Genomic DNA, 18,567 nt, shown 5'->3' with positions numbered 1-18,567 from the left:
ATCTATGATTTGAGAATAATAAAGTTGCACACGGATCCCAGAGGGTTGACAGTGGTGCTTGAAACACAAACACACACTGAGAAGGTCCAGAGTGATACATAAAAACTGACGTAGTGATATAACAGAATGAAATCGGCATCGTTGGCCAGGAAGGGTGGAGATAAAAGTTGCTGGTGACTTTTTTCTGCTCTGATAGTGAGCGGGCTGGATGGTAGTATCTGAGAACAAGGGCGGCGCTGACGTGAAGCACCCGAGGTGTCAACAGCAGGCGTGAGAGGCAGGGGGGCGGCGGACCCCCGGTGAGCGGAGGCTAGGAGTGAGTGCGTGTCCACAAATATTTGAATATATGCATACTGAGTATACAAATAAATGCATGAGTGCGCAAGTGTGTACGAGTGTGCCGGTGAACATGTCCGTGTATGTGTTTGGCCTTCCATCTGTTCCCCGGCAAAGGCCCAGTGAATTATTCAGCAGGTCATTAGCCACACTTATCATGAGTGGGCCGCCCCGGTCGATTAATCAGCCGTCAGCGGCCCCACTCAACCCACAAACAGGAGCCCAGGGCAGTGTGTGTGCATGCGTGTGTGTGTGTGTGTGTGTGTGTGTATTACTGATGTAGTGGGGATAAAAGTCTGGTTACACAGTTGCGTCGTGGGGACTCGTCTTCCTCATGAGGACAAACGTAATGTAAAACACTGCATTTTAAGGTTAGTATGGGTCTCCAAGAAATGAATGTAAGTCAATGTAATGTCCTCAGAAGTGATGGAAACAATATTGTGTGTGTGTGTGTGTGTGTGTGTGTGTGTGTGTGTGTGTGTGTGTGTGTGCGCTGAGCTGAGGTTGAATTATTTAAAGGCATTAACCTGCAACGGATAAGTGCAGTAAATACTGGTTCCAGTAATCTCTGCTATTTTAGGTAAAACAAGTGTGAGAATGAGTAACTGTCAGTGTGTGTGTGTGTGTGTGTGTGTGTGTGTGTGTGTGTGCGCGCGCCATTCTCTGGAGTGCTAACCTCAGAATCGACTCATGCGAGGGAGGGGAGCGTGCACCCCCAGGAGAACTTTGATCTCCCCTTTCACTCTCTTTTCATGCGACGCTGTGCATGTGAATGTTATTCTTCTCGACGTTCTTTCGCCATGCACGCTGACACATTTGCATGTACACGCTACTACGTGGCATCAGGCGGTTTCTCGAGCTGCGATTGGATGACGATGGCTGGTGTGGGAGGGGCATTACCTTGATGACATCAGTGATTAATGAGTGGAGCAACTGGGACCTAAGGGCCTACGAAGTATGAGAATAGCAGAGCATCGACATTCTGCATGTGTGTTTGGGAGTGTGTGTACTTTAGGATATTGTACTGCAACTAAGTATACGTGCATGATGTATGCCTCAGATATTAAGATGCTATTTATTTAGACCAACAGGCAGCTCAAAAACACAGGGCAAAGGCAGGAATTTGTTGCCAAAAGTGGTCAAAAAGTTCTATTTTCTTAATTCTGAATTATGAAACGTGTATATATGTGTACATGTAAATGCTTCTATGAATGTGTAGGTGTATGTATTTGTATATACATGTACTATAGGTATCTTGGGAGGGATCTTGTCTGTCTTTAGGTGAATTCTGTATGTTTATGTCTTAGGTTGCTTAAAAAGGATATGCTCTGGAAATGCAGTACAGAGTACTAATAGCAAAGTATCAGAATACTATAAATGTGTAACGGAGCACAACCAATATATCAGCAGGGTCAGTACTGTGAGGTACAGTGAAGTAATTATAGTCTGCATTTTAAATACACCTTAAGCCTTATTTGTCCTCATTCAGGTTTAAAACGAAGTATTTTTACTTTACTTCATTTGATTCTTTAGATTTATTTGTTTTACAGTTGTCATTTTGAAAATTACCTTGTTCTACTTTGAAATTCTCTGCTGCGGCAGATATCTCTTACAACATTTAAATGATTGTTTTTGAGGCATTATTGCCAAAAAACGTTTATGTCCAGTGTAACATAGCATCAGCCACAAAGATAACATATTGATGAGGCTCTAATACTTTAAGCTGAACAGACTCATATTAAAGGGACCTGCAGTAATCTATACAGTCTGGCCTCGACTTGTAACATTAAATAAATACAACTCCTGATTCTTACAGTGAACAGCAGCTTACTAAATACATTGATGCAGGATCGCCGGTGAACCTGTTTCAGGTGCGTCACAGAAGGTGAACCTGTCAAATCGCCGTTTGCGCTCACTTTTTTAAAGCGTGATGTAGGAATTGAAAAGGGAAGGAAACGGCCTTCACGCTCTCAGCGGTGGCTGTGTCTGACATGCTTACCCCCTTCCTAAGAAGTACATTAACAACACTTCAACATCAACAAGACTCATCTGTACATCAGCTCTCACATGCATGCGGAGTCTGCTGCCAGGAATGCAAACAACTGCACCATGTATATCCCAGAGTCTAACACGCACACATTCTGCTGAACCATGCAGACTAAATCACCGGCTTGTACAATGACACTGTTTGGTTCTGGTTAGTGTCAGCAAATATTTGCAGACTGGCTGTCATAACAGGGGCATGGCTGAGAAATGGATGGGAGAAATCCAGCAGGTCTCCACTAGTAAATAAATCAGTGGGGATACTTCACCCCCTGACCAACCTGCAGGTTTTATCTGGGAGATCCCAGCTTCTTTCATACACTGGTCTCGTAAATCCAGCCCCCTGGGTAAGTGGAGAGTGGCCGTGTTTTGGCAGGAGATGTCAGTGCAGAATGTCAGCTCTGGCTTGTACTGGTGTCACTGGGAGGCTTACTGGTTAGTGGGAGATGCTGAGCAGCGATAGAGTCATTACGACAAGATAATAAACACAGAACATGTCTGCATGTGTGGTAGGTGGAATTAGTAAGGGTGAGGACGAGAGGCAGCTGATAAAGAGCAGAAGAGATAAGAGAATAAAACACGTATGATTCAGAAAAAGTTACTGTGGATGCTGTAAAACATGAAGAAAACAGAGTGAGATCATTTGTTTTACCTCTTTAGACGTAAACTGAAAACAGCACAAAGACAATATATTTAATGTCTGAGCTCATCAGCTTCATTGATTTCTGTAAATATCTGCTAATTCTGAATTTGATGCAGCAACACCTTTCACAGACTGGGAAAGATGCGGAATGCTCCAAAAACACCTGTTTGGAACATTCCACAGGTAAACAGGCTCATTGGTAACAGGTGAGAGGATCATGACTGGGTATGAAAGGGGCATCCTGGAAAGACTCAGTCGTTCATGAGCGAGGATGGAGCAAGGTTCATCACATTGTGAACACATGAGTGGATGAAGGATGTTACTGCATGGACTCAGGAAGACTTCAGTTTAGACCAGGAGACATCAAAATGATCTGCCAACCCGGCAGTGGTGTTTGAGAATGGGGGACATTGGGAATCTGGTTAGAAGAAAGGTTTGCATGCGTGCATATACGTAAAGAACGAGCATTAGATAAGTGCTGAACCCCTCAGGTCAATCTCAGAGGAGAAGATTTGCTGATTTTCTCTGTTTTACATCAATCTAACTCTAGACCTCCAAAAAATACATCAGTGAGCCACACCTTAATGCTGGGTCGCATGTTCCCTCATTAACATGAACATTTTTAATTTTTTCAGCTAATCCAACATAAAGTGTTCTGCTGCTGTAAACACAGCACCGAATAATCCCTAAAAATTCACCATTTCCACTGACTTGCATTACTTGAGTGCCGTCTGCTAAAAACTACAGTGTCCATCTGTTTTATGTAATTACATTTAGCCTTTTTAGAAAATGAAAATATCTATATGTGACCCCTTTTTGAAGATATTCCTCCTCAGGGGGAACCGAGGAGCTGAGAGCCACAGACAGGGTTGGAAAGTCAGAAATAATGAAAAAATGGACGAACGCACTGTTGGTTTTGTTAACATTAACAAAAACATAGGTTATTGCCAGCCTAATGCTTTAAATGATACTAAAATAATTATTAGCTGCAGCCCTACAAAGTGCTAACGCGTGAACACCCTCGGAGCGGCTTTTATTTCCTCTTAAAAAGGGAGCTGGGGTGAAGTCTGCCGTCTGGGCCTGGGCTGTGTGCCTTGCCTGAAGAGGCTCCCACAGGCAGCGAGCGAGCTGTTACTCTATGTTCTCCAGCTCTCCTGACGTCCTCTCTTCCTACTGAGTGTGCTCAGCGGACAGGAGCCAGTCTAATCCCCCTGATATGAGGAGCGCCCTGAGACCTGACAAAGCATTCCTCAGATAAAGACATGCGATCACAGAGATGCCGTGGAATTCCCACAGTTGGGGGTCGGCAGACTGACTGAGTGTGTTTGAGAGAGAGAGAGAGGGAAGCGGAGAAATGTTTTCTTCAGTACATGAGAACCTTGACTTGACATCACCCCCATGGAGACTTCTTTCTCCCCCTTCTCCCATCTCTCTCTCTCAGTTTCTACCACCCTCTCCCCCCTCCGCCGCTTGTGAACGTCTGTCTGAGAGTCAACGCTCCAAATGCAAACCAGACCGGTGACCATCCTCTCTCACCTGGGCCCGTCTGTGGCTTCAGCACCGGGCTCTGCTTTTGAAGCCTTACTCCTGACTGTTCACCCCTGCACCTCCAGGGGTAATGCAAATTATACAGCTTTTATGCCAGAAAAGGCGGGAAGGGGGGGTTACCGCTTCGAGCGTTAGACGGGGAGAGACGAGCAGCAGGAGAGATGAAAAAGAAAGTCGTTAAATATCAGCGATGTCGTGAAAAGAAACAGCTTCCTGCCAGCTTCGTCTCTTCATCCCAGACATGACTCCTGTTTTCCTTAAGACAGGTTTCTTTGTAAGGCGGTCTGCCCGGGATGAGGACCTACATCGACAGCTCAAAGAAAGAACAATGGGAGCAAGAGGGGAAAAAGTCGGAGACTGAGATTCCCCGGTTCAAAAGGCTTTCTGTTACAGAATGCTTTTCAAGATCCACCAAAGCCTCCTCTGAGGATAACCGAGGGGAGACGTCTTCAAGGTCTGACATTGAAAAGTCCACTGCAGTTATGTTGGGATAAATGGTGTGAAACTGTCAGCTATGGAGCTTGAGAATCACAAGCGTATATGCACCACATGGGCTCTCGAGCAACTGATGAAGCTGTCAGGTCTGCGCCCATTTCAACACCGGAGGAATGTTAATCCAGAATTCTTTCCCCCACAGTCACTAATGTGCAAAGCAGAAAAATAGGCTTTTCTAGAAACGGTATGTTAGTGCACATCAACCTGAGCCCTCACCTATCAAAAGAGCGAAACTGCAGGGATGACTCTCTGGACACATCGCCCACACTTCCGAGAAACGTCGGTGGCAGCAGGCTTGGATCCACCATGATATCATCAGCTGGAGCGCTCACTAGGCTGCGCAGGATATCCTTCACATTCTTGCCCTTTGAATCAGCAGGCACGGCAGGCCTGACCTCAGATGACAGCGTAGACAAGGCCTCTGAGATGGCGTCTGGACCGTGAGTCACGCCAGAGGATGACAGGTCTGCCTCGCTTGCGGCGGTTGAGGTGTGGTCATCACCGATGCCAGAATCATACCGCCGGAGAGAGACACCGTTCTCTACTTCGAGTCCACCAGAAACGGCGCCGCTATCTGAGGAGACACAAATAATAATGAAGACATGTGAGCCATAAAACCTCACCACATGAGATTGATTAGAGTGGTTCCCAACCTTGAAGCTGAGGTAGCCACAACAGGGAAGAAAAACAAAACTAAACTAAATTCTGCTGCAGAAAATCCTCTTTCTTTCTAGACTTTTCTTAAATCTCTGCCTTTCTTATTTCAAAGTTTAATTTTACTTTTCTGTGTAGCAGCCTTTGGAGAGATTAAATGAAGACTCTAAAAAGAGGCTGTGACATGGCATGATGATAGGAGGTCGTGCTCCAGACTTTTGTTTTTGCGAAAGCAGAGAGATTGGGAAGAACTGCATTACAGACTGCAGCACGAACCCTCTGTGCAGATAAATATTTCAGATGCTTCTTGCCTTGCAGCTGCTGTGTACCTGTGCTCCTGGCAGACTGCGATCGCTGAGGGTGTTTCTTGTCATTGTGGGGCTCCAGGATGTCGCGGTACTTGGACACCATGAGGACTGAGATGAAGTAGACAACAGCAAGAGCCAGAAACTGAGCCTGCTTACTGTCCTCCTGAAACAAACAACACACACTAAACGATCTGTCTGCGTGTCTTCTTCAGAGAGCAGTGACGGCTGAGTCGTTTCACGGATGCTGTGTACGTTATGTGACACCTGCACGTCGCGTGGATGCGCTTTCAGTACAACTCACAATATCTCTGAAGACGACGGCCCTGAGGCGGTTAATGTCCATGTCCTGAAGAAGCCGGTCCAGGTCTCTGACCGGAGACATCCCACCTGTCACTGCATCAACAGGGCTCTGCATGCATGCATGAAAATCAAACCACATGACATGTACTAGCATCTCCAAGTGAAGAGCAAGCAGAATGTGTACTTTTACACCAGTTGGGATGTTTATTAATCTGTGTGCACTTCATGGAGTAGGATACGGTTTCACAGCTTAGGGAAGCCATCCCTCCTGGGATCATGTCCTTAACATAATGGCTTTTCTATAGAGCCACTGCATTATAAATGAGCTTTAACACCCGGTTCAGGGAAGAACAACATGACTTTACTGGAAGCCACTGTATCAAATCAAAGGGGCAATGACAAAAGGCCTCGTCTTGTGTCACAAATAGCAACCAGTGTGGTAATATAATAAGATATGAGCTAATGCAATAAACCTTGGATGTTGTTGGTGAGCAGGACAAAGGCCAAAGCTCCTTCTGGTTTACTGTTGAGTGTGGGAAAAGGGAAGATGCATTTTCAAGTGTGAAAAAAAGAAAAGACTCAAAAGGACGACCAGCTCAAGAGTGCGACTGGATTACTGAGTGGTTAAATTGTATTTTGGGGAAATAATGGTAAATTTAAGACAGTGGAGGAAGTACAGAAAATGTGCAAGATAATGAAGTGAGGAGATGATTTGGGTTACTTGCCTGCGCGGCTGCAGACTTGGACGTTCCAAGCATAGTGCTGGGCATGGCTGTATAGCCGCGGGCTGAGCCTTCTGTGCCATGCTTAAATTGGGCTTGCTGACACTCCAGACAGTTTCTCACTGCCATAGCACACACTGGGGAGGGATGGAGAAAGAGATATGATGTGACATCATACAAATGAAGTCATTTTCAGAGAAATATGTACGGGCATAACGCCCAAGAAAGAGACGGCACCCGAAGCAAATGGACAAAAAATATAGAGAAATTGGTGAAAATCCAGCTCATTAAAGTAAGAAAAGAACAGAAGCAGCTGAGAGAGACAAAAACAAAGGAGAAAAAGTGGGGCCGTGACAAGGTCAGCGCTCCGGCCAACTCTGGCAGCATCGTTCACTCTTCCCTGCTCCACCTCTCCTCCCAAGGTCACAGTGCAAGGGTGTGCTCTTGAATCACATCCACTGTGCGCGGCACCCATAACAAATGACAGCGCCGGGGTGTGCACATGCTGAGTCGGCAGGAAGACGCGTCCTTTGTCACAAAAAATCCTGTGGTCGAATAACTTCAGGCAGGTTCAAAACTGGCACACTTACAATTTGTAGTCTAATGTTGAGCTCCTCTGTCGGAGACCCTCCCAACCCCCACTGCTCTGGACTTGACAACTGACAAATGTTAACTCTGAGCCATTTAGATTACGAAGGAGGGAATTATTCCGTCTGGAAATGGGCTCGCTTTTTCCATTAGGACTACTCTTTCATACGACCATTTATAAAAAGACAGGAGGAGGGAGGGGTGGAGATGCTAAAACCTTGTTACAGTCTTACAAAATCAGATTAGGTGCCAGCAATGGGGAGCGCATACCTCATCAAATATTCATTTCATAACGGCTGCTTTCTAAAACTGGACTTGTAGCGCGGTGGCATCGCTTTCCTACAAAAACCCAACAGCGGCAGCGGCAGCCGTAGTTGGATAATATGTAAGCGGAGAAGTGCTCTTTGTGTAAGTCTGCATTTTGAAAGCCTTTTTGTTTGTAACCTTCACCGTAATGAGCAGCGAGAAGCAAAAGCCCAAACCTGAACATGCACCGTTACATATACGCAAGAAAGCATGAAGAAATGATTTAAGTGGGTGTAGGAAATATTGCACCACTTCCACGCTCGGTACGGGTGTGTTGATCTGTGTTTGCTGAGAAGGTGCACCACATAAAATGAATAATGTAAGAATTTCAATATCTTTTATTCAGCTCGAGTGTGGCTTGGCTTTTGATGCTGTCAGAGGAAACTGTAATAGCCCAGAACAGAAGGCAGAAAAAGGCCTCGGGCTACGCTGCGGTACAGTACAGCCAAGGCCATTATGTGGAGCTCACTATATCATGATAGCAGCCATTTTAGAGTGTTGCCATGCAGTGGGGTTATAATAACAAGATAAGAGAGAGCCGATACGAGCAGAGTGAAAGAGGCGAGGGAATGAGAGCGGCGGCTGGAGATGGAGAGGAAGACGGCAGAAAAGAAAGAGAAGACAGAAAGGAGGGTCAAAAGGGCTACAGGGAGCCATGACTGAGGCTAATACGAGAGGCTACAGCCGGCTGATATGAGGCAGATCGATGAGCAGAGGAGGACAGAGGGCTCAGTAAAAGGAGGAGATAAAAGACGCAAATTCAGAGAGAGGACGCAGATGAGCAGAAAGAGAGCGAAACAAAGCATCTGCAGGGTTCAAGAAATAAAAGGAGAGACTGCACGAGCTGTTTTAGGAATAATGAGTTCAAATAACAGCGCACCGAGGCGAAGGCACTGTCGGAGGATGCCTCCAGACGACATGTTCTTCTCAGCTTCTATCTCGGTGAAGTTGAGCGAGCTGGCGAAGATGAGGACATCCACGAGGTTGACGAGGCGCTGCAAGAAGGTGACCGAAGCCTCCACCGCCAAGCCCTGGGATGGCTCGATGTTCTCCAGCTCGTGCTGGCAGAGAGAGGAACACGTACACGGCGATTAGTGAAGAAGAGAAAAATCCACTTATTTTTAAAAATGAACTTGTGAATGCTGAAAATAATCAGCCAATAAAGATTTAAGCAGAAGCAACATATCTAAAAACTGCACAAACTGTATTCTATAGATTAAACATCTTGATAGCAGAGCATTTGGTTTCATCCAGTTTTAAATTTGGTTACAGACGGCCGGCAACTGAATGTAACTGAATTACGATGGGATTGAACATCAGCCTGTTTCTGAGACAGGCCAGTAAAGAGACAGAAGCAAAGAATCACGAGAGCCGAAGCCACCGAGATCAGACAACACAAAAACAAACTAACAATGTTAGGAAGCGGCTAACTGTAGTCTAATGTGATTGGGAAAGGTCAATGTGGATGGATAACTTCCTGCAAACGGAGCCATCAACTACAGACACAGCCACAGTTAAGAACACACCCACACACACCCACACCCACACCCACCCACACCCACACACACACCCACACACCCACACACACACACACACACACACACACACACACACATCAGGAGACTCACAGAGGAGGAGGTGGCAGCAGATAGCAGAGGTAAAATGCCTCCACAAGCCATGATGAGGTTGTCCACCACCTGGGAGACGAGGTGTATGCTGTTGTGGACGAACACGACGTTCTCGCTGCTGTTCACAAAGTCCAAAATTGTCTTCGTGGAGTGACTGAGAGGCGGAAGACAAAAAGACTGCTTTGTTAGCAAAAGCAGAGGAGGATATCACAAGTAGAGTTTAAGATCTTTGAAACAGGAGTGCAGTATTTTGTCATATCTAGAGTGAGAGCATGTTTTTGGTGAGTAATCGGCTCTAAATAACAGCGGATTGACTACAGATCAGACTGTTCGTACTTGTTGCTGTTAAATGCAAACATTCAAAGATAAAAGTATCCTTCATGTGCTTTGGTCAACAATGTGGCCTGAATTTCAAAGCATCCTCACAGACCCGGTTTTAGTTAAACGCAATCTGAAGTACTGCATCGGGCAAACATCGTGGCTTCTACTGGGAGATGCCTTTTGTTGTCTTTAAATGAGTAAACATGCAAAGAGAAATTCCTCATTTTGAAACACTGCAAACAAGTTAAGTACTTCCTGTATACACAAAAAGATACATTTCATTTACTCAGAAACAAAGCTTCGTGAGGGGCTTGTTGGACACATGCACCACCTGACTGGGAGAAAGCTTGTGAGCTGAATTCTTCTGTCTGCTCCTCAGACGAATGAAAAGCCAATAAATCTCTATCCCGTTAATCAATTACCAAAATGATTGTTAGCTAAAGCATCAGTAGAGTCAGAGTCAGCGGATTGTTACTCTACCTCCTCCACATCTGGACATCTGTCTCAATAGAGAAGAGTAGGTCAGTGAGGAGGCGCTGGTGCATGTGGGACCAGCGGAACTCTGGGATACGAAACATGGTGGATCGAGGGGCCGAGGTGCCGCTCTCTCTCTGCTGACCCGCAGACCCTCCTGCTGCTGCTGAGCTTGTTTCCTGCAGGGAGACACCAGCATTAGCTTCAACACAAGGGTCCACAGAACATAATTTTAAGACCAAAAGCAAAAATGATGCGTACTGCTGCAGAGGTTCCCTTCAGCTCAAGTCTCTCTGTGTCTAAGGCCACATTGGACACGTCCAGTCTGGCGATCTTGATCTCTTTGGTCTTGCTGAGAGAGTCTGCTGTCTTCTGGGTGCCAGAGCTGGAGGCGGCGGTGCTGCTGTCTGCAGGACTGGACGGGGTTTCCTCTTCAGTGGCGGTCTCTGAAGGCTGGCCAGCTGAGGTGGAGTCCTCCTGGCCTGTAGGGGGCAGTGTGGTTTCTGAGGGCTGCTGGTCTGCAGTTTCAGTTGTGGAGGAAGACTGTTCATCTTTTTCTTTGGGTGGTTCTGACGCACCTTGTTCAGGTGTTTCAGCCGGAGGAGTCTGACTCTCAGACCCAGACACCTGTTTCTCTTCAGCTTCTTCTTGTATTCTAACCTCCTGCTTCTCATCCTTTTCTTCTTTCTTCATCTCATGTCCTCCCTGATCATTTTTCTTGCATTCATCCTCTTCATCCTTATCTTCCTCCTTTGTCCCTACCTCCTCTTCCTCTCCAGCAGCGGCTGAGGCATAGGAGGACTCCTCTTGGCTATCATCAGCATCACTCGGGTTGATCTGGTCGCTGACAGACGAAACGTCGACCTGTTCCTCGTTGGCGGCGGAGGCTCCACCCGGCACACTGTTGGACAGACAGGCTGCAGTCTCTGGAGTCGTTTGGTCAGCCTTACCTTCTTGTTCTGAAGCCACTGGCAGTTCTGCATCTGCTTCATTCAAAGAGTCTTCCGTCATGGAGGTTGATGATTCACCTTTGTTCGGTTCACTCTCAGATTTCTCATCATCTGTTGCAGGTGTTTTTGTAGCATCACTCGCAGACGTTGGAGCAGAGTCTCTCACCACCTCCACTGCTTTCATGTCGTCAGTTTCAGCCTGGTCGCTAACTGATGTTGGTGGGTTGTCAGCCTCAGTCACTGGTTCCTGCTTGTTGGTGTCTTCACTCTGTTCTTCTTTATCGTCTTTATGTGTCACAGCAGCTTCAGTCTCCTTTACATCAACTGTGCCGTCCTTGGAAGAGTCCTGAACTAACTTCTGCTCTTCTTCGTCTTCGGCCCTGGCCAGGATGTTGGATACGGTGATGGATGCGGGTACGCTGTCATCAGCAGCCTCCAGTGGGCTGGAGGTGATGGTGGAACTGGACGCCGTGTCAGGAGACTTCTGGGACAGCTCGTCCACTGTGAGTTCAATGACAGTAGAAGGTGCCGTCTCTTCCGCAGGCGGCCCGTTCACACTGTCCATGGTGTCCGAGCTTTGGCTGAGGCCAGAGATGGTCCGGATTGTGCTCAGAGATCCTGTAGACTCCTGGTGCTGGTACTGACGGAACATATGAGACAGATTCTCTTTGTGCTGCTCAAAGGTCACCTGCAAAAACAAGAGAGAATATGTTCAAATGTAGGAAACACTAATTACTTCATACATTGATCTAAGGACACTGCAATTCTGATTATTTAAACTTGAGTCTTACTTTGTAGTTTTGCCATTTCAATCAATTATGACCATTTTTTAACCAAGATAAGTGCAGAGATGTGTCCAACAGGCCAAGAAACAAATACTTAGACTATAAAAGAAGTCGCAAACAAGAAAGTTTCAAGAATATTTCTAAAAACACTAATCGGTAAAACCTTTGTGTACACAACTACAGCCAGTACAGCAGGCTCAAGTGGAACCAGGAGGTCACACTGTGAACTGCAGTGGATGTTAATGAGGGTTTTCCTCATACATCTGGCCAACACAGGGGCTTGTTTGAAGCCAGAATGATCTTCTGACCACTCAATTCTTTTTAAGGTTGTTCCCAGATTTCAGCAAATGACACGGTGATACTCAAAGGGAAGTAAAACCAAAACAAGACCCAGACTGTTACAAACTGAAAGTATCTTTAAGTGTAGTTTCTGTACTGCTGCACAGCTTTTGTTTGAGAGCGCACACACGGCATCATGAAATGTTTTGTTGACTGGACATTTAAACATCATATCTCATCTCATTTTGTCATGATGTAGCAGCAGTTATACATAAAAAATCCAACCACTGCCATCCCATTTCCGCACCTCATCAAACAAACCCCCCCCTCTCTTAAACTGATATGTACTAGCTTACACTTTCAGCCTTTTAATTATCTCTCCATGTGCCACAGCATGCCTTAACATGTTTAATCTGGAGGCTAACAAGATTGTGGAAGCCAGATATTTTCACTTTGCTTTTTAGTTGTGAGCTTATTACTACGTCTACCCACTGGGACCATTTGTGGCCAACTGTGCCATATTTAAAACTTTTCCTTCCTCTCACATGCAGCTGCCCACAGCCTATTAACCTCTATCAGTCTTCTTACATCTGATATGGGTCGACTAGACTGCTAGTCTATAACGACAATGCTCTGCAGTGGCATTTGAGGAAGAGCCCGTCCATGTAAGCAGTCATAGATTAGCAGTAGATACTATTAGTGTGTGTCTGCTAGCTGTGCTGAGTGCGTGTCCAGCATCGGCAAATCCTCCCACGCCTAATTTAAGACCCTGCATTAATCACTGGGCTTGGAGGACAGAAAGTCAAAGATGGGTTTGGTGGTGGAGGGGGGATGAAACCAGACCCACTTTGCTGCTTTTTCACCTGAGGCTATTTGGACAGAAGGAGCTGGAGAAAGAAACAAAGAAAATGAGAAAGCCAGAGATCAAAAGGGAGGGAAAAAAAATAAGAAATTGCAAAGGCGGAAGAGAAAGAAAGTGAGTCATTGAGAGTGGAAGAAAGGAAGGGCAGAGAAAGAAGCTGATTATTTGTAATTAATTAGGCGTTATTGTTCTAAATTAGCCTGCTACACGGGTGCTCATTAATCTTCTGTAGTGGGAAGCAGTGATTGGTAATCCATAGCTGTTTTCTGAGAGCACAGCCTGATCTGAATGCGCCAGTAGTCCGTCTCTTTCTCTCTTCCTCCCTCTTTCCCAGTGATCACACAGCAAGACCTTCTACCCCATTAGTTTGAGCTTAATTTGACATTTAGCATTTTTTGCAATTAAAAGGCTGCATTCAGAGTGCGCTGCTATGGAAATTATGCGGGAGAGCGGCGCAGAACATAACGTCATAGATTCAGGATGCAGTCTGTACATTAAGATGATGTATGCTGGCCTTAAATGGGGCTCTGTAACAGATCCAGTTACCATTAGACAGAGGTAGTATATGTCTCTGTGGTTTTTAAAAGAGCGTTTAGCCTTGCTACAACATATAGAAACTGCCTTGGGTGGCTAAGACATCAGCGCTGATCTAATCTAATTTCATTCTACTCCACGACTCGGCCTGGCCTCAGTGGGGTATGGAAAAATGTTATGGTAATGTACGAAAACATGGTGGGCTTTTCTAATGTGACAGGTAACATGGTATTAACTGAATGCAGCACGGCCAGATCACAGACTTGAACTGCTTTGGAAGGGGACACACTAGCATAAACAAAAAGACACTGCAATACCTCAACAGGCAAGTTTCTGTATTTGCCTCGCTTCCCTCGATAGTTTTGAAACATGAAATGTAGAAGAAAACCAAAAATTAGCTTCTTTCCTTTCAAAAAATACCTGCGATCACATTTCCAAAACAACACGAATCCATAAAGAAGTTACACCTTCCATTGTCGGCACGTCTGCGCCGTATCACTGATCTGGAGTAAGCAGAGGCCCCACACCACAGACTGTACAGTGAGGGTCAGGGTGGCAAAGAGCTGATCTTGGGAGACCCCCGCAGTGGGAGCCTGGGAGTCCCCATTTAGATAAATAGATAGAGACCAACCACAAAACAAAGGGGAAATGGGGAGGGCAGCGTGGCTCTAATCCGATTAGCTAAATGCAATTCCTCCTCCAAAATCAATGTCGTCTGCTACTGCCGTGCTGGCTGTGTGGTTTCGCTCTCGTTCACAACATCTTCCGCTCTCGCTCCTTGTAAAAACATTAGTCTTCGTAGTTTTCTCCTGGCCGTCTGATCCAGTAATATGTACACAGTCTTTATCTGTAATTGCTATCACAACCATAGGAAGAGAAGCCTGCACAGGGGATCCTTCAGGCTACTGTACACTAAAAGAGTTTTGAGCCAACCAGTGGAATTCACGGGGTTTCCATCAGCCGACTCTTACACATTTCATGATATTCATATTATCTGAGAATCACAATCAAACACATGGACACGAGCAGGAGCGATTAACTTTCGATTGGACAGTATGGACAACATGATGCGTGGCTATTATCTAGCATTGGCTGTTCGGTGGTCTCACCTTCTCCTTGCTTTGTCCACTTGTCAATGCATCTATCTGAAGCTCTCTGCCAAGACCCACAGCTGGACTCGTGTGTGTGTGATGTCTCAATAAGCCCAGAGGGCAGACGCTGTATGGCTAAACTAAGCTTTAAAAAAAGGGGGTACAATTAAACTAAATTCTTCATAATATGCTCAATTTCTAAGCATCAGCGTAAAACGAGCAGCTCATGTACATTAGACTTCATCAAAGATCCGTTGGCTCATTACTGCTTGTATTTATCCTCTGACAGGTATAATGAAGTTAGCTGACAGTGGGAGTCTGAAGGACGGAGGGACCTTCACGCCCCAATCTTTCTCTTTTGGAGATCTCCTTGTTCTCAAACTGATTTGTGTGCAGAGATGGACGAGGGGCACCTTGGGTGGGTGTGTGGGCTGAGGGTGGGAGGGCTGTTGTGTCAGCGTGCCCACCTGCAGGAACATCTGTCTATTCACAGAGACGCACAGGCAGGTACACTGACTTCCTAATGACTGACAGAGAAGGATATGCACGTGGAAACACACACACACACACACACACAAAGAGACCCACTCACTTTGAAGCAGGGCAGTGACACAGCCAATCACAACGCACGAATCAAGCCGTCCCAGCAAAGCTAAAATACACATTTTTATGCATCCAGATTGATATTATTGTACAAAAACTTCACATCTGACAAGTACAGCTGCTCATCCTGCTCCATCATGACTTTCTGGCAGGTATTCAGAGCTTTGTAGAGACAATAACACGATCAAAGGACCTGAACTTTGGACAGATTTAAGAAAGAAAAACAATCAAAAACTACACTCTTATACCGAGAAGCTTTCTTTGCAGCTACATAACAAAACATAAAATGATTAGGAACACAATGATGCATTACTGGAACATGCATTACAAAGGTTCTTAGTCATGGACAAAATCTGTCTCTGCTAGCAAAGAAGTGAAAACATGCATTCAGCATGAGGCATATTATCTCTATACATGCCAAACTGACAACGTCAACATGGCCGACACAAGGCAAACTAAATCATAAAGCCTATGCAGAGGAGAAGTGTGCAAATATGTATTTGTGAATGCATATATGCACTTATCAAGAGGCTCCCAGTGGGCTGGTTGTATTTATGAGGCCTTGTTTCTCTGATTGTTCTCGCACGGTTCCGATGAATATTCAATGGGCTCGGAGAGGAGGGCTTCCCAGAGCCCAAGAGAAAAGGAGGGCAAAGAGAAAATGTGCCGAGTACCTCACATTCACACAAACACAGAGGCACACACGCAGTCAAACACACACACACACACACACACACACACACACACACACACACACACACACACACACACACACACACACACACAGAGCCCTGCAGCAGTGGGAGGAGAGAGCAACAGTGACAAACAGCTTTGGTGCTACAAAGGTGGCAGGAAATCTATCAAACGGGACAATAAAATTGCAATTGAGTTTCTTTAGCTTTTTTATAGCGGATGCATGTATCTTGGTGGCTAGACCCTGCTGCAACTATCCAAGTCACTGTGCGTGAATTTGTGTGTGTGTGTGTGTGTGTGTGTGTGTGTGTGTGTGTATCTCAAGTGTTGCAAGTGCATTGGTTTATTCACACACACACTGTATGTGGAAGTCTGTTTTTAGACCAGTGCTGGGCATCGTAACCAGAGCCAAGAGGAAACGGCATTAATCTTGTGCAATTATAGGGGAAAAAAAAGGCAATTACCGCCTGCCGTGTACAAAGAACAATAAACAATTTCTGCACAACACCAAACTAGACACTTTGCTGCGCTGCAAAGTGAGACCCCGACACACTGCAGCTGCAGTATTTGAGCACATGAAGCAAGAACAAAAGCTTCAGGTGAAACTAAACCCACAGCGGATTAAATCATAATCTCAGATTAATAGAGTTTCATTTGTTCTGTCCAACAGAAATATTACAACACAAAGAAAGTGTTAGATTTAAGATCAGATGTGGAGTAAAGTCGGGAAAATAAAGATGTTTTCTGAATATTTTAAGAGAAACAGCACAGTGGAGTGAGCAGACCTCTGCTGCTGTACATACATGTGTTATATACTCCCTGTCATGTTTCACTGAACCACAATGTGGCCTCATCTTTGAGACAGTCTGACATCAGATACTGTCCTTGACTGCCAACGTGTTAAATCTCCTCAGACCTTCATTTGTACACGTTTCATTTTCCCTGCAGGTTAGTCCTACACTGTTCAGAGGTGTGGAGAGACACCGGGGGCTCTGAGCATCAAGCAAACAACACACACCATCCTGCTCAGAGCTGCCTCTTCCTCATCCTCTTCCAGGCAGTCTGTCTGTGCCCCCTACTGGACGCCGACGCTCACAGCAGTGCACCCCACTCTGCAGCGAAGCGTCTCATATCACAAGCACTTCTTTAACTCAACCTTCAATCTGCCAGGCTTAAAAACCCCCCAGACCACAATCTGACACCAACCTCAATTACTTCACTGCATTGGAACAGAGTAGCGTAATACGATATCAACAGTGAATTTCTAAAGCAGCGTTTTGAATTCAGCCTATGGAAATAAGAAGTGCCAGAAGTTTATTTTTATCTGTGAAACGTAAAAGAAGGAGAGTCTGGAGATAAAGCGTGGAGGGGCCGGTGGACTCATTCCCATTGGTTTATACTGCAACTAGCTTTTAAATTATAATCACTGTACAGCTTCCACAGCTTAATCTGATGGGCACTGAAAGGCAAGGTTCAATTACGATGCTAGCCTGCGCCGCGAGTGAGAGGGTCGGATGATAATGCTCTCTAATTTCTCATTTGATGAACTGCATTATGTCAGATTCAACGTAAACACACGGGTGACGGAGCTGATGGCTTTGACCGAATACCGCTGTCTGTTTGGCTGAGGAGGAGGAGGAGGAGGAGGAGGAGGGCTACGGTTACAATCATGTGCTGAATGTTGGAGGCTGACAATACCGTGGCAACATGTGAGTGTGTGCGCGTGTGTGTGTGTGTATGTTTACTACAGAGAGATAAAGAGTGTGTGAGGAAAAAAGAAGAGAAACAGAAACATAAGAAAAAACTAAAAATGAAACAGATGAGGAGATAGAAGAAGATCCACAGAGAAAGATAAACAAAGCTGTGTCTAACCTGTGCGTGTGTGTGTGTGTGTGTGCATGGATATAATGAGTGCTCTGACCTTGGAGTGTGTGATGGACAGGGTGTCCACCCAGACGCGCCAGCCGCCCCACTCATATTTGATGGCGTGATAGAGCAGGATGCGGAAGATGGCGTACACCATTTCCGTGATTTTCTGCTCCTCGCTGCTTCGCGGGTTGATGAAGCACAGAGAGAGCATCCACTCCTGCCACACCGAGCACTGCAGCAGGCTCCTGAAACAACAAAAGGAGAGCGCACGGCCGCTGAACCCGAATCCCACCGGCACGTAAACACGGCGTGGACGAGCGTGTGATGGAGATCTCCACCCTGTGAAGCCAGTCGAAATTCTTACCTGCGGTTCTCTCGGCTGTTATTGAACAGTTTGATCATGTCTGACAGGAAGACCCTGCGCACCTCCATGCTCTCGGGGGATGGGGGAGAGTTCTTCAGCAGAGCAGCGATTACCTTCAGAATTTCTGGAAATATCAACAAACACAAACCCATTCTGTCAAACAGCTGCGTT

General features: G+C 45.8%; 1 protein-coding gene across 9 annotated transcripts in view; it reads right to left on the bottom strand.

The window, feature by feature from the left end:
* lrba (LPS-responsive vesicle trafficking, beach and anchor containing) overlaps positions 1-18,567 on the bottom strand; it is a 174,559-nt gene that overhangs the window by 115,519 nt on the left and 40,473 nt on the right. For 8 of the 9 annotated variants that reach the window (XM_076729272.1, XM_076729263.1, XM_076729267.1 and 5 more), the window contains exons 20-29: positions 18,397-18,520; positions 18,085-18,277; positions 10,628-12,004; positions 10,373-10,545; positions 9,572-9,725; positions 8,824-9,004; positions 7,053-7,186; positions 6,329-6,436; positions 6,049-6,190; positions 5,282-5,639 (exon numbers count right to left, since the gene is read on the bottom strand). In XM_076729272.1, the coding sequence (XP_076585387.1) occupies positions 5,282-5,639; positions 6,049-6,190; positions 6,329-6,436; positions 7,053-7,186; positions 8,824-9,004; positions 9,572-9,725; positions 10,373-10,545; positions 10,628-12,004; positions 18,085-18,277; positions 18,397-18,520 (2,944 nt within the window). The remainder of the gene's footprint in view (positions 1-5,281; positions 5,640-6,048; positions 6,191-6,328; positions 6,437-7,052; positions 7,187-8,823; positions 9,005-9,571; positions 9,726-10,372; positions 10,546-10,627; positions 12,005-18,084; positions 18,278-18,396; positions 18,521-18,567) is intronic. The other variant, XM_076729264.1, reaches the window with a different exon arrangement.

Source organism: Chaetodon auriga, chromosome 4, assembly GCF_051107435.1.
Source record: "Chaetodon auriga isolate fChaAug3 chromosome 4, fChaAug3.hap1, whole genome shotgun sequence".
NCBI lineage: Eukaryota > Metazoa > Chordata > Actinopteri > Chaetodontiformes > Chaetodontidae > Chaetodon > Chaetodon auriga.
This window is presented reverse-complemented; position numbering and strand designations above follow the sequence as displayed.